The sequence below is a fragment of the Mastacembelus armatus genome, chromosome 3 (assembly GCF_900324485.2).
Source record: "Mastacembelus armatus chromosome 3, fMasArm1.2, whole genome shotgun sequence".
Classification (NCBI taxonomy): Eukaryota; Metazoa; Chordata; class Actinopteri; order Synbranchiformes; family Mastacembelidae; genus Mastacembelus; species Mastacembelus armatus.
The window spans coordinates 10243330-10256927 of record NC_046635.1 but is presented as its reverse complement, the minus strand read 5'-3'; the positions used below and the strand labels follow the sequence as shown (position 1 = coordinate 10256927).

The 13598-nt window shown below is 36.8% G+C and overlaps 1 protein-coding gene across 1 annotated transcript; it reads left to right on the top strand.

Moving 5' to 3' along the window:
- Positions 1-1246: 1246 nt before the first annotated feature.
- tmem41b (transmembrane protein 41B) lies at positions 1247-13211 on the top strand. Its single transcript, XM_026320319.1, has 7 exons — positions 1247-1459; positions 4934-5051; positions 5340-5468; positions 8072-8165; positions 9141-9245; positions 9951-10089; positions 10436-13211. Exons 1-7 carry the CDS (start codon positions 1363-1365, stop codon positions 10603-10605), a joined length of 852 nt encoding a protein of 283 aa, XP_026176104.1. The 5' UTR covers positions 1247-1362; the 3' UTR covers positions 10606-13211.
- Positions 13212-13598: the final 387 nt, after the last annotated feature.

Below are 13598 nucleotides of genomic sequence, written 5' to 3'. Positions count from 1 at the left end.
GCATTTTGCTTTATAGAGAAATTTGTCAAGCAACATCAGACACCTCTAGTGCAATTGCAAAACTTGGAGTTACTGGAATTTTTATGTTATTGATTGATTGAATGATATTGTTATTCCAGAGGAAATTCAGTTTGTAGGTAAACACAACACACAGGTCAAAGAAATGCCCAGACTTTGTGAGTGAGCATCAACAATCAGTAGTCAGTGAAATAAAATTGAAAAAACTAATAAAACACACCAACAAAATCTGAAATCTGTTATAAAAACTGTGATATTTTAGGCTAATTTGAATAACTGTCTTATAAAAGGGAAACCTTGTAAATGTGAAGTAAAAAGTAAACATTCTCCCTCGAAATGTAGTGCAGTAGAAGTACAACATATTATAATATTGAAATGTTAATGTAAAACACCTCAAAACCATACTTAAATACAGTATTTCAGTTAATGGACATAGGATGTTTTCATTACAGAAACTGAACTTACCAGTAGATGAATGCATTCAAAGTGCTTTACAGATAAAAGAAAAAATGGCAGACTAAAGAAGAATATCAGCTATGACAGGTTCTCCCTCCACTACGTTTTGATCCCAGCATGTAGTGTAAAAATTTGGTCTTAAGGTGATTATTTTTTTAGTTTATTTTAAACTCTATTGTTGTTTTATCTAATTTCTTCCACTGTTTCTCTGTGTCAAGACACTTTGAAAATCTCAGGCAAGGTGGTGTTACTCCATTATAAGGTTGCAACCAACAACAATATTTATTATCAATGCAATGCATCTGGCAGTTATTTTCTTTAAAATCGATTGACACTCTCTAGTGTAAAAAAAAAAATCACTGAGAACTGTGAAACATTCAAACTACCATAACCTATTTTGTCTGACAACCATTCAAATGCACAAGGATGTTAAGTTTACAAAGTGGTACAGTAACAAATATTCACATTTAAGCAGCTGGTACTCTTGAAATTTTTTTACATTTTGGCTTAAAATTGCTTAAACAATTAGTCAGTTATCAAAATGATGACTATTCATTTTTTGTTATTCTGTTCATTAACTTCATTATGTAATAATTTCAGCTCTAGGTAGTGGGTGCCATGTGTTTTGCTTGAATCTGTTTTGCAGACAACCGGTGAATCAGCCAGGTGTGGACAGGTGCTATGGACCTCACTGCGGAGACTCGGAGCTGCTACGGGGGGCGCTGTCGTGGATGGCACGGACTTTGCTGGTGGCTGTGAGTGCAAAGGTCAGTCTGTGAAACGTGTCAGCAGGTTGCCATCATACCGGTGTCACTCCACCCGCCGGCTGTTGTCGCTGTATCACTTCGTTACCACAACAGACCCCGGGGTCAGCGTTATCTCGGAAAAATGGGCAAAAAGCGGGTAGATATACGGGAACCCGAAGGTTTGTCCTCGGCACAGGAGGAAATGAAGGCGAATGCTAGCGACTCCAAAGTACAGAAAGGTAGGTTCAGGTTGTGGTGGCTCACTGTTCAGTAATTGTTGACCTAAACGGAAAGAAAACCAAGGACTTCTAAGGAGGCTGAGCAATCTCTTGACGCGGAAACGCCATTTCTGCTTCGAGGACAGTGCGGAGCCGCAGCTAATATCTGACGGAGGCTGCCGGCTAGCTTAACTACAATTAGCCCACTACGACCGAGCTAACGCTAGCTAGCTGGATAACGCCAAGCTAATAAAAACATAACGTTAAGGAAGTTATTGCTACCTCTGTTCCGTTAAAGCAGCTTAATTTTCAACACCATAAATATCATTAAAGTGTCCCCAATGTTCAATTCAAAGTAAAATGTCGAGTTTCTGTACACAGGCTGTTAAGCGACCAGAAGATGTAACTAGCAGTAACGTTATTACCACACTGCATAAACACTAGCTATATAAGCTCCATATATACTCTGTAATACTCTGCTGTTCCAAAAAGACCCGTTTTGAATATCGTTTGTAAACATACGTGTTATCAGAAATACGTATAGGTGCTCAGCGCTGAAATATAACCTCATTTATTTATGTTATACTGTTATTATTGCTGATAAGTTACATTACAGTAAGAAGCAACTCAATCAGTCTTAGTATGTAAGGTTATGTAAAACGGTGATTTGTAAAGTGACCATGTTTTTGAATTTTGGAGTCTTCGTAAGAAGAAACAAAACACTCAAAGATGTGGTATACACTGGAAAACATGTGGCATGAAATGTAAACTACAAGTTGTTTGTGAAACAGACTTTAAGTGATGAGTGTCTTGAGTAGATGGCAGTGTTGCGAAATTTAGTTTGTGTTAATAATATAAAACATTTTGGTCTGAGGAATAATCCGCCTAAATCGTTGCTTTAAAAGCTTTTTTTTTTTTTTACCTGTAATTGATTGGTTGCCTGTTATCTACATGTAAATTTGATGATGCAATGTGTTTTTACATGCACTTGCATTATGCTCTAACTGTAATTTGGTCCCAATGAGCAAATCCTACAGAGACAGCAGCACAGGTAGTTCTTCGGTCAACAAAGCAATACCTGACATAAAATAAATGTGAGTATGTCGGCAGCATAGCAGGTAGAGCAGGAAAAACCATCTAAGGTGACTGCAATGTGGTGTCAAGTTGCACTTATTTGTGGTACAAACATTAAATATGCAAAATCTTATGGAAGTATTGTCAGTATGAAATGCATTCAGAAGTAATGATCGTACAGTGTCTTGCAAAAGTATTCACCCCCCATAGCCTTTTTCCCATTTTGTTACTTTACAACCTGGAATTGAAATGGTTTCATTTACAAATGGTTTATATTGGACTTACACAACATGCTTACAACTTTTGAGATGCAAATTAAAAAAAAAAAAAAAAATTTATTGTCAAGCAAACAAAAAAATAAGACAAAAACAGAAAACCTGGGTGTGCATAACTATTCACCCCTTCAAAGTTAATACTTTGTAGGGACACCTTTTGCAGCAATTACAGCTGGGGTTTTCCCTGTTCTTTCAGGCAAAATTGCTGTAGCTTTTTCAAGGTGGATGGATTCCACTGGTGTACAGTGGGTTGAAGTGCGGGCTTTGAATGGGCCACCCCAACATATTTAAATATTTCTCTTTAAACCAATTGACTGTTGCTTTAGCAGTGTGTTTAGGGTTATTGTTCCGCTGGAAGATGCAACTCCTTCCTAGTCTCAACTCTGAGGCAGACTGAAACAGGTTTTCTTCAAGAATTGCCCTGTATTTAGCACCATTCATCACTCCTTCACTTCTGACCAGTTTCTTCAGTACCTGCTGATGGGAAAAACCCCATAGCATAATACTGCCACCACCATGCCTCACTGTGGCGATTGTGTTCTAGGGATGATGAGAGATGTTCAATTTTGGTCTCATCTGACCACAGGACCTTCATCCAGATATTTGGGGAGTCTCCCACATGCCCTTTAGCAAACTCAAGATATTCTTTTGTTTTGTTTTTTTTTTTTTTCTATAAGCAAGGGCTTTCTTCTGGCCACTCTACCACAAAGCCCAGCTGTGTGAAGTGTACGGCTAATAGTGATCCTATGGATTGACACTCAAATTTTGCTTGTGAGGCTGTGAAGTTTCTCCAATTAATGCCCTCCATGCCCTCTGTGAGTTTTGGTGGGTAGCCCTAAACTGGTGACCAGTCTACTGTGGTACCACATTCCTTCCTTTGGATTTAATATAGTGCTTCGTGGCATATTCAAAGTTTTGGGGATTTTTTTTGTAACCCCAACTCTGATTTATACTTCTTAAAGTTTTGTCCCTGACATGTTTGGAGAGCTCCTTGGTCATCCTGCTGCTTGCTGAGCCTCAGTGGTGTTGCAGACTCTGGGGATTTTCAGAGCAGGTATATATATGTGTGCTGATATAATTTGAGACTTAGACTGCAGACAGATGGACTTCATTTAACTATTTATGTGACTTCTTCAGGTAATTAGTAGCACCAGAACTTATTTCAGAGCTTCAAAGCAAAGGGGATGAATATAAATACATACACTAATTTTCAGTTTTTTGTTTTTAAAATAAGTGTTCTTGTTTCATTTTACTTTATAAACTTGGACTATTTTGTGTTTAAAAGCATAAAAGCTAAATGAAAATCAATTTAAATTCCAGGTTGTAATGCAACAAAAGAGGAATATGCAAAAAAAAAAAAAAATTGTTTGTAGGCAGTTTTAGACTTTGACTTTGAGACTTTATTGCTGCGAGTACTGTCTGTAAAATGAAACAATTATTTAACCTCTTCAATTAGTAATTAAAATACAATTTATTACATAGCATAACATAAATTTTGCACTCAGTTGCAAGTTTTTAGCTAAGAATAAAGCAGTCTAATTCAGCAGGTTTGTAATTGTAAATCATCACTTGAAAATTAGAATGTACAGTTTTTGTTTAACCTGTTTCAGGATTGACTGGATTATGGATTTCTCTAACCAGGACTCCTGGCTTTAGATGTATGAGCTATTTAGCATGAGTATGTATACTTGATTTGCAAATACCTGTGTAGGAACATGCATCCCAAACTCACGTGAGGATTTGCTAATCGTTCATGATTAGTGTCTCTTTTGTTACTATCCATTTTTGCTTTTAGTTCCTTGGTTTCTCACTACTGGATTTTTTTTTTACTATGCTCTACTTTGTTGCAAAAGTGATTGGCGCAAAAAAGTAAATTTTACCACTTAAAGAATAACATACCCTTATTATTGTAAGAGATTACAGCTGTCCCTCTACAATGTTTATTAAAAGCTTGATTGCACTGTTGTCTCAGCAACAGCTGGAGTCTGTCTCAAAAGGGAGGGCCAGTTCCCTGTAGGTTCTTGAACAAATGATGTGAAACTTATAAGGAAATTAAAGACTCCCTGGTAGCTATTTGTTTGTTTATAATGTAAACTCTGTAAACTCTTAATTTATTGGGTAAATAACTCATTCTTCTTCCCCACAGCGGCTCAACATAGTGCTGGGGGCTCAGCACGAATGTCTCTCATGATTCTGGTGTCTGTCTTCATCTGCTCTGCCTCAGTCATGTACCTGGTCTATAGGAACTTCCCAGAGCTTCCTGAGTAAGTTGGTTTTTGATCTTTTTAAACTTGATTGAATGTGAAGATAGAAGATGTCCAGCTCTGGATATTAAGAAATATTTAGTTTCAACTCCTTATTTGTTTCAAAAATACATTTAATCTTTTATTTTGAAAAACTGTAGTAATGAAAGGTTGTTCTTTCCACCAAAACAAATCAAGACATAATTCTGAACATGTAGAGCCATATCATGCTCATCAGTGTCTAATGCAGGACAGAAAAGGTTTGTGTGAAATATGTATAGTTGTCGATGATCATTTAATTTTTTTCAGTGATGAAATGGAGAAAATCAAGATCCCTAAAGACATGGATGATGCCAAAGCTTTGGGAACTGTGTTGTCCAAATACAAAGACACATACTACACCCAAGTGCTGGTGGCCTACTTCGCAACCTATGTTTTGTATCCTTTGGAGAAAACATATACACCTTTTAGAGAAGTCACTCCTGTCAATGATGTTTTCAGAATATTGTGCATTGCTATGATAGTTTGCAGCAACAATTCAATTACCATATTTTCTGGGGTATAGATCACACCTGCATATACAGTGGGTACGGAAAGTATTCAGACCCCTTTAAATTTTTCACTCTTTGTGTCATTGCAGCCATTGGCCAAAATCAAAAAAGTTAATTTTATTTCTCATTAATGTACACTCAGCACCCCATCTTGACAGGAAAAAACAGAAATGTAGAAATTTTTGCAAATTTATTAAAAAAGAAAAACTGAAATATCACATGGTCAATAAGTATTCAGACCCTGTGCTCAGTATTGAGTAGAAGCACCCTTTTGAGCTAGTATAGCCATGAGTCTTCTTGGGAATGATGCAACAATTTTTTCACACCTGGATTTGGGGATCCTCTGCCATTCTTCCTTGCAGATCCTCTCCAGTTCTGTCAGGTTGGATGGTGAATGTTGGTGGACAGCCATTTTCAGGTCTCTCCAGAGATGCTCAATTGGGTTTAGGTCAGGGCTCTGGCTGGGCCAGTCAAGAACGGTCAGTTGTTCCGAAGCCACTCCTTTGTTATTTTAGCTGTGTGCTTAGGGTCATTGTCCTGTTGAAAGGTGAACCTTTGGCCCAGTCTGAGGTCCTGAGAACTCTGGAAGAGGTTTTCTTCCAGGATATCTCTGTACTTGGCTGCATTCATCTTTCCTTCAATTGCAACCAGTCGTCCTGTCCCTGCAGCTAAAAAACACCCCGACAACATGATGCTCCCACCACCATGTTTCACTGTAGGGATTGTATTGGGCAGGTGATGAGCAGTGCCTGGTTTTCTCCACACATACCGCTTAGAATTAACGCCAAAAAGTTCAATCTTGGTCTCATCAGACCAGAGAATCTTATTTCTCATAGTCTGGGAGTCCTTCATGTGTTTTTTGGCAAACTCTGTGCTGGCTTTCATGTGTCTTGCACTGAGGAGAGGCTTCCGTCGGGCCACTCTGCCATAAAGCCCCGACTGGTGGAGGGCTGCAGTGATAGTTGACTTTGTGGAACTTTCTCCCATCTCCCTACTGCATCTCTGGAGCTCAGCCACAGTGATCTTTGGGTTCTTCTTTACCTCTCTCACCAAGGCTCTTCACCCACGATTACTCAGTTTGGCTGGACGGCCAGGTCTAGGAAGAGTTCTGGTCGTCCCAAACTTTTTCCATTTGAGGATTATGGAGGCCACTGCACTCTTAGGAACCTTGAGTGCTGCAGAAATTCTTTTGTAACCTTGTCCAGATCTGTGCCTTGCCACAATTCTGTCTCTGAGCTCCTTGGGCAGTTCTTTCGACCTCATGATTCTCATTTGCTCTGACATGCACTGTGAGCTGTAAGGTCTTATATAGACAGGTGTGTGCCTTTCCTAATCAAGTCCAATCAGTTTAATTAAACACAGCTGGACTCCAATGAAGGAGCAGAACCATCTCAAGGAGGATCAGAAGAAATGGACAGCATGTGAGTTAAATATGAGTGTCACTGCACAGGGTCTGAATACTTATGACCATGTGATATTTCAGTTTTTCTTTTTTAATAAATTTGCAAAAATTTCTACATTTCTGTTTTTTTCTGTCAAGATGGGGTGCTGAGTGTACATTAATGAGAAATAAAATTAACTTTTTTGATTTTGGCAAATGGCTGCAATGACACAAAGAGTGAAAAATTTAAAGGGGTCTGAATACCCACTGTATGTAGATTTTAACAAAAACAGCATTGTTGAACAGAAGGAAAACCTAAGTTGCTTCAGTCACATAAGTCACATTTCTAATTATACTAATTATAGTCTAAATTTGCCTATGAAGAATGTAGGCTAGACATAACAACAAGCAGAAGTGATCTTTAATATTATAATCCTCCAAACACATGCTGTTTGTATTAACAATTTCACATTGGCGATTCCAGTCACAAGATTTCACAAAAACTCACATGACTTGGTGACGCACACCTTTTTATTATGTCTTGCACAATACATTAAAAAGACACCGATGTTGTTGGCAACCGTCACCAAACATGTTATCTTTATCAGTGTTCCTTATGACGCTGGTTTTGTTTTGATTTGCTACCATCTTGCTGGTGACATTTTCCAGGCTGCTCTCTCTCATTGGTTATTGTGGGTATTTTGTTGGAGCCTCAGAAATTGTAAATATCAAATATGTTTAATATTAGGGTCGAGGCTTCGACCCAGTCATGAGCAGTAAAGTAACTGTGTTGACACCACTTGAGGATTATTTAGACAAATAATCAGTTGCAACAAGCCTTGTATTGGGCCACGCCCTCACGATCACTGGAAGGGGAAAATCAGGGAACAACATTATCTAGTGTGTTCCCAACCTAAGATGTGTATTTTCCAGACTTTTCTGTGAAAAGCTATGCAGATTTCCAGGCTGAAAAGAATTGATCAGCTTGATCACAGGATCTCACTATGACAAATACTGTTAAAGACTACTACAAATACTGCTGCAACTTTTGGTTGTTTACTCGGTGTCGTCCACCAGGAATGCCTAATTTACCTTGATTCCTTTGTCAGCCTCCAGACGTTTGCAATCCCTGGTTCTATCTTCCTCAGCATCCTGTCTGGATATCTTTACCCTTTCCCCTTGGCTCTTTTTTTAGTCTGCTTGGTAAGAACACTATGAAATGTATACTTAAAAACAAATGTATTGCATAATGAACAGCTGTGCACTGCTTAAGTATATCAGTATTTAACTACACATCGTTTCTTTTGAAAAAATGGACCATGCTTCTTAAACATAGATCTTGCATACACATTTTAGTGAAGTCATGACTGACACTTAACATATTGTAAAGATGCTTGAACAATACATTAATATTATTGGCTTATGTTTTTAAAGGAAAATTTGATCTTGACACAGAGTCTACCATTGTTTCTTTTCTTTTGTGAAGTACTGTAATTACTATTTTTATTTAATTTTTTTGCAGTTGCATTGTTAATAACTTTGGTACCTCAAACACACAACATTTGGCTGCATTGCACCATCAACAGTTGTAGCCACAACTGGTTGGAAATGTTTTGTCTCCTGCAGTGGTTTTGTTCCTGTATGCTTGAGTCTTGGTAAAGACAAATGCACTAAAACATTTTTTTTTTTTTTTTTGCTGACAACCAGGAAGGTCAGTGGTTAAAGTGTGACGACTTCAAAGTTATCAGAAACTACATGTTGTGTGTGCACAATAATGCCAAATGCCAAGTAGTGTTGTACAGTATACCGATACTAGAAAGGTATCGCAATACATTGCCGTTAAAAATGGTACTATGCCTTGTTTTGAAGGCAGCATTTGAATTTGTAAATATTGGTGCTTGAACAACAGTTTTAGTATATACAAAGTTATGTTACTGTCCGTCTGTCTCTATGGATGGATGGATGGTGGAAGGTGGAGATAATGTTGGGACATGTTTTGGTGTCCTTATAGGGCTTTTATTTTTTTTTTTTTCACTTCAATTTCCATATTGTGGCAACAGTATTAAGTTACTAGTATGTGTGTGTGTGCAGGTGTAGTAGCAACCAGCTTAGAGGTTCTGGATGGCTTTTCCTTCTCATATTCTTCAGTCAGTAATCATGTGTTTTGTCTGCTGCCAGTGCTCTGGTCTGGGTGCTTCCTTTTGCTATATGCTGTCATATCTAGTGGGAAGGCCCATGGTGTACAAATACCTCACAGAGAGAGCACAGAAATGGTCCCAACAGGTAAGACATTTAATGAAAAATGCACAATAAATTAAAAGTGTATTAGTAATGGCAATATATATTTATTTTTTATATTGCTGTTGGAATTTACAGCTAACAATTAAAAAATATATGCAAGATGTACTAGACTGTGATGTTCTGTAAAGTGTTATGTAACTTACTGAAATTACAATAACTAATTACTATAATGATACAAGTTAGACTGTAGTTAATTATTTTTACTAATGTATAATGTGCCATTTATATTTGTGATATGTTTTCCTTCGAAATGTCATAAAATAGCAACAAGGTTTGTCAAAGCCCAAGCTGATGAGATCAATTTGCTTGTTTCATTCAACCAACAATCCAAATCTATACAATATTTAACTTTATGATTAGTTATGACAAAGTAAAACAGAAAGTAGTGACTACAGCAATTACCAGTAGCTGATTATTAGTGGCTGTTTAATTTTCTGTTGATCAGCATCTTCTGTTTATTATAGCTATAGGTAAAAGTAATGACAATTTTGTACAATTGAATATTTAATGGTGATGTAGTGTTACCACTTATTACTTTACAGTTGAATTGACATAAAACTGATCATTATAAATTTGAGAGATAAGATATATTGGATTTTTAAAAATTTTCTAGTGGTATAACAAATAAACTGAAAATTCAGGACACATGACTTCAGAAGCATTCTCTTTCTGACTTTTTGCTGGCAGGTTGACAAACACAGAGATCATTTAATCAATTACATCATCTTCCTGAGGATAACTCCCTTCCTTCCCAACTGGTTTATCAATATCACGTCACCTGTTATCAATGTGCCTTTGGGGGTTTTCTTCATTGGTACCTTTCTTGGTAAGTCTATTCCTTAAGTTAAAATTCAGATAATCCAAAGTCCTTCTTAGGCTGTCCTGACTGGAAGGTGCACTGTATGTAAACATGTCACGCCAGAGTGCATCATAGTATTGTGAGTGTAGTCATTCATGTTTGTCCATGTTAAAAGCAACATATAAAGGTCCAAACTAGTAAAATTTGTCTTGTGACTTTTACAAAAACATGGCCACGGTGCTTAGTCAGACATGAGAATGACATGCTAAATTGCAATCAAATTAACATGAAGGGGTGCATGTCTTAAGGAGGCCTTATATTGCTGTTTTTTGTTGTCACTGATTCACCTGAATTCTACCTCGCTAATTCGCAGGAGTGGCACCGCCATCCTTCGTAGCTATCAACGCGGGTACAACACTGTACAAACTGGCCACAGCTGGCGAGGCCGTGTCCTGGAACTCTCTGGCTGTGCTTGGTGTACTAGCTGTGCTCTCAATCCTGCCCGTCTGCTTTCAGAAAAAGCTGCAGCAAAAACTAGAGTAGAACACTAAACACCTCAGCACCTCATCTGCTGGCTGATCCCCTTCCCTCAGCTCAGGAACATGCAGCGGTCATCCAAGTTGCTCTGCCTCGATCCCATACACAGTTGCAGGTGTGTGTCTTGGTGGGAGAATCTCTGACCTTTGGCACAACAAGCGCTTGTTGACAACAGAATGCATGCAGTGGTGGGTTGTTCCTGGTGTTAAGTAAAATATCAACTGGCTGCTGCTTGCACAAGGTTTTTTTTGGTTTCTGTGAATTATGTTGATGATTGTGGCACATCCTGTAAATAATTATTTTAAAGCACAGCTCATTATTATATGGTATGACTCTTGCCAGAGAAATAAAGGTGCTACTTGTAGGATGTTGAAGAAAAACACATGATACTGATATTCTACTTAAGAAAAAACGAAGAAAAAACAAAACATGCAGCTGTTTCATGTAGCCAATTTTTCATGGGCAATATTGTCTTCTCTTGCTAACTCCTAAAAAAAAAAAAAAAAAAGTGTCAGGATCATGCAAATATCTTTGCTTTTTGTCATTACTGGAGCTACTTAAAGTTTCTTTAGCAGTAATATTTCAGATACTACATCCTGTTTGTAGCACCTTTTATGTTTTACTCACCCTCATTTATTTTACATACTTGTCTAATTTCAACCTACTGCAGTGTACCACCACAGCAATAACTGTCACACTACTGTTGAAAGTGGATTTAAGTTTTTAAAAAAAGTTCATTTTGATACCTGGTACTTGACATGGCAAATATATACAGTATAGGAAAAGAATGAAATTGCTGAAAAAATGTAATGACTGATCTTTGTAAATCCAACTTATGTTAGCATGGTGGTGAGTTCCTATGTGCTTCCTCTGACTGAATTCAATGCCCCAATAACGCTTTCCATTTGCACCCACTTCTGTTCATATTAGTAGCTTAAAGCGCTCTTTGCCACTGTAACCTGTAAAATACAGTCTAAGCCAATCTAATATTTTCTCATATTTCAAACTAAACAATGGTAAACTTGATGCATTGCCCAGTTCATATTGGTATTTTTAATTAAGTGAATTATTATTATACAGTGATTGTCAACACAGTAAATTTATGTGTAGTAAGATAACCTAGAAAAGCCAAACAGATATATGCTGGTCTGTAAAATTGAACGATCTAGGGTTAGGTGGACTCGCAAATTTTACATATATAGAAATGATAATGTACACACTTATAGGTGTGTACTCAGATTCTGTGTGTTCATCTCTTTGATATTGTTTGCTTTATCAGTATACAACTGGAGATGTCCATGCTATGGATGATACACTAGTGTCCTCAATCAGACTGCCAACAGACTGTGATTAATTCCAGCCTTACCTTGGTTTAACTGCTTCCATTCTTCTCCAGGACAAACGTATTAAGATTTATAATGAGAGTTTCCATCCCTTAAATAGTGGTGTGGTTAATTTTATCCTGTACTGTGAAGGCTCACTGATTTTAATTTTTTTGTTATTTTTTGTAAAGATGTTGTTCTGCATACCAAGGTGACTTATTTCTGCTGCTTGAAAACTTTTTTGGATGGTCACCAGAGACATTGATGCAGTAATTGTAGATGCAGGTAACAAGTCTTATGGCAGGTAACAAGTCTTATGACAGATATTTCTTTAACTACTTAAAATTGCACTTTTATATGGGTAAAGGTGCATTTTGAGAGTTCCTGTTTTTTATTGTCTTAATACAGAACAGAACTACTTACTACTTTAAATACTGTACGAATATTAACATCTCAAATCCAGATTAGAAATTACTACATATATTTCAACTGTATGAATCAATGCTATATCAGTCAAAGACAAAGGTTGTTTTCATGGTTCTTACTTTTTTATCAGAGAGCTTTATTTGTACACCTAAACCATGTTGTATGGGAAATGAACTTTCAGTAAGGTAGTTAAAACAAGTGGTAAATGTTATAAACTGGCCTAAAAATTGTAAAGGTTTGTTCTTATGTTTAAATAATTCATAAATTAACAGTTTCTTAATTTTCTATAATTTTGTCAGCAATGAAATCAAAGATGTTAGATTTTAATTTGTTTGGTTAACTATTTAAACCCTACACCTCTTCTAAGCTAATTAGATTAGATGTTATTAATCTTGTCCTATTTCCTAATCAAACCATGTTGTAAATTGTAACCCTCTTAACATTTCAAAAGGCAGTGTTATTTTGTACTGAGCAGTGATGTAATTGCAGTATGAAGTGTTTACACATCGCAAATTTCTGTCCTATGTAATTACATCTTTTTTTTTTTTAATCGAATCATTAAGATTGTTACAGTATACTATTGAGTTCTCCAAATTATCTGTGAAGCGCTAATGCTTAATCATCAACAAATATAAATACCATTTTGTGGAGGCAAACAATGTCGGGAAATAGTATTACATTTCAATCTTAGGGTTTCTTACAAATTCTGCGTTAATGTCAATGATTACTGGGAGCTGTTTTGTTATTTAAGACGATAGAACATGCAGCAAACTTTAGTCACACATTCAAGTATTTGTGTCTGTAGCCTAAACAATTGCTTAGATAGGTCATATATTTTAGTTTATTAAACCATGAACAAATGTTGATGATATACTGTATTCTTGACACATGACGTTTTGTAGAACAGGGAGGGTCTAGTGCCACCAGGTGGTGGTGATGTTAAATATCTGCTAAGTCTTAGTTTGGATAATCCATTCACTGTATTGTAGTGTCTTCTGTAGTGAGTGTTTACCTGTAATCATCAGAGGAACTTAACACTAATTAAACAGTAAAATTAAACATTCAAAATAGACCTGAAACATAAAAGAAATAACATACTGAGTAGGAAAAGAGTAAATTTGACCATTAACTATTTTTCTCCAGCTGCATGCACTGGCATTGCCTTAAACAGATACATGCTGTTGAAATGGGTTGACTTTATAGTGAAACATTAAACACTGGCAGAAAAAAGATTTTAACTGGACATTTAGG

What these genes read in the sequence shown, in the direction of transcription:
- tmem41b (XM_026320319.1), top strand. Translation starts at nt 1,363, where the DNA reads ATGGGCAAAAAGCGGGTAGATATACGGGAACCCGAAGGTTTGTCCTCG. An exon ending in CGACTCCAAAGTACAGAAAG is followed by an intron (nt 1,460 to 4,933) that starts GTAGGTTCAGGT and finishes TCTTCCCCACAG; the next exon opens with CGGCTCAACATAGTGCTGGG. An exon ending in TACTTCGCAACCTATGTTTT is followed by an intron (nt 5,469 to 8,071) that starts GTATCCTTTGGA and finishes TTCCTTTGTCAG; the next exon opens with CCTCCAGACGTTTGCAATCC.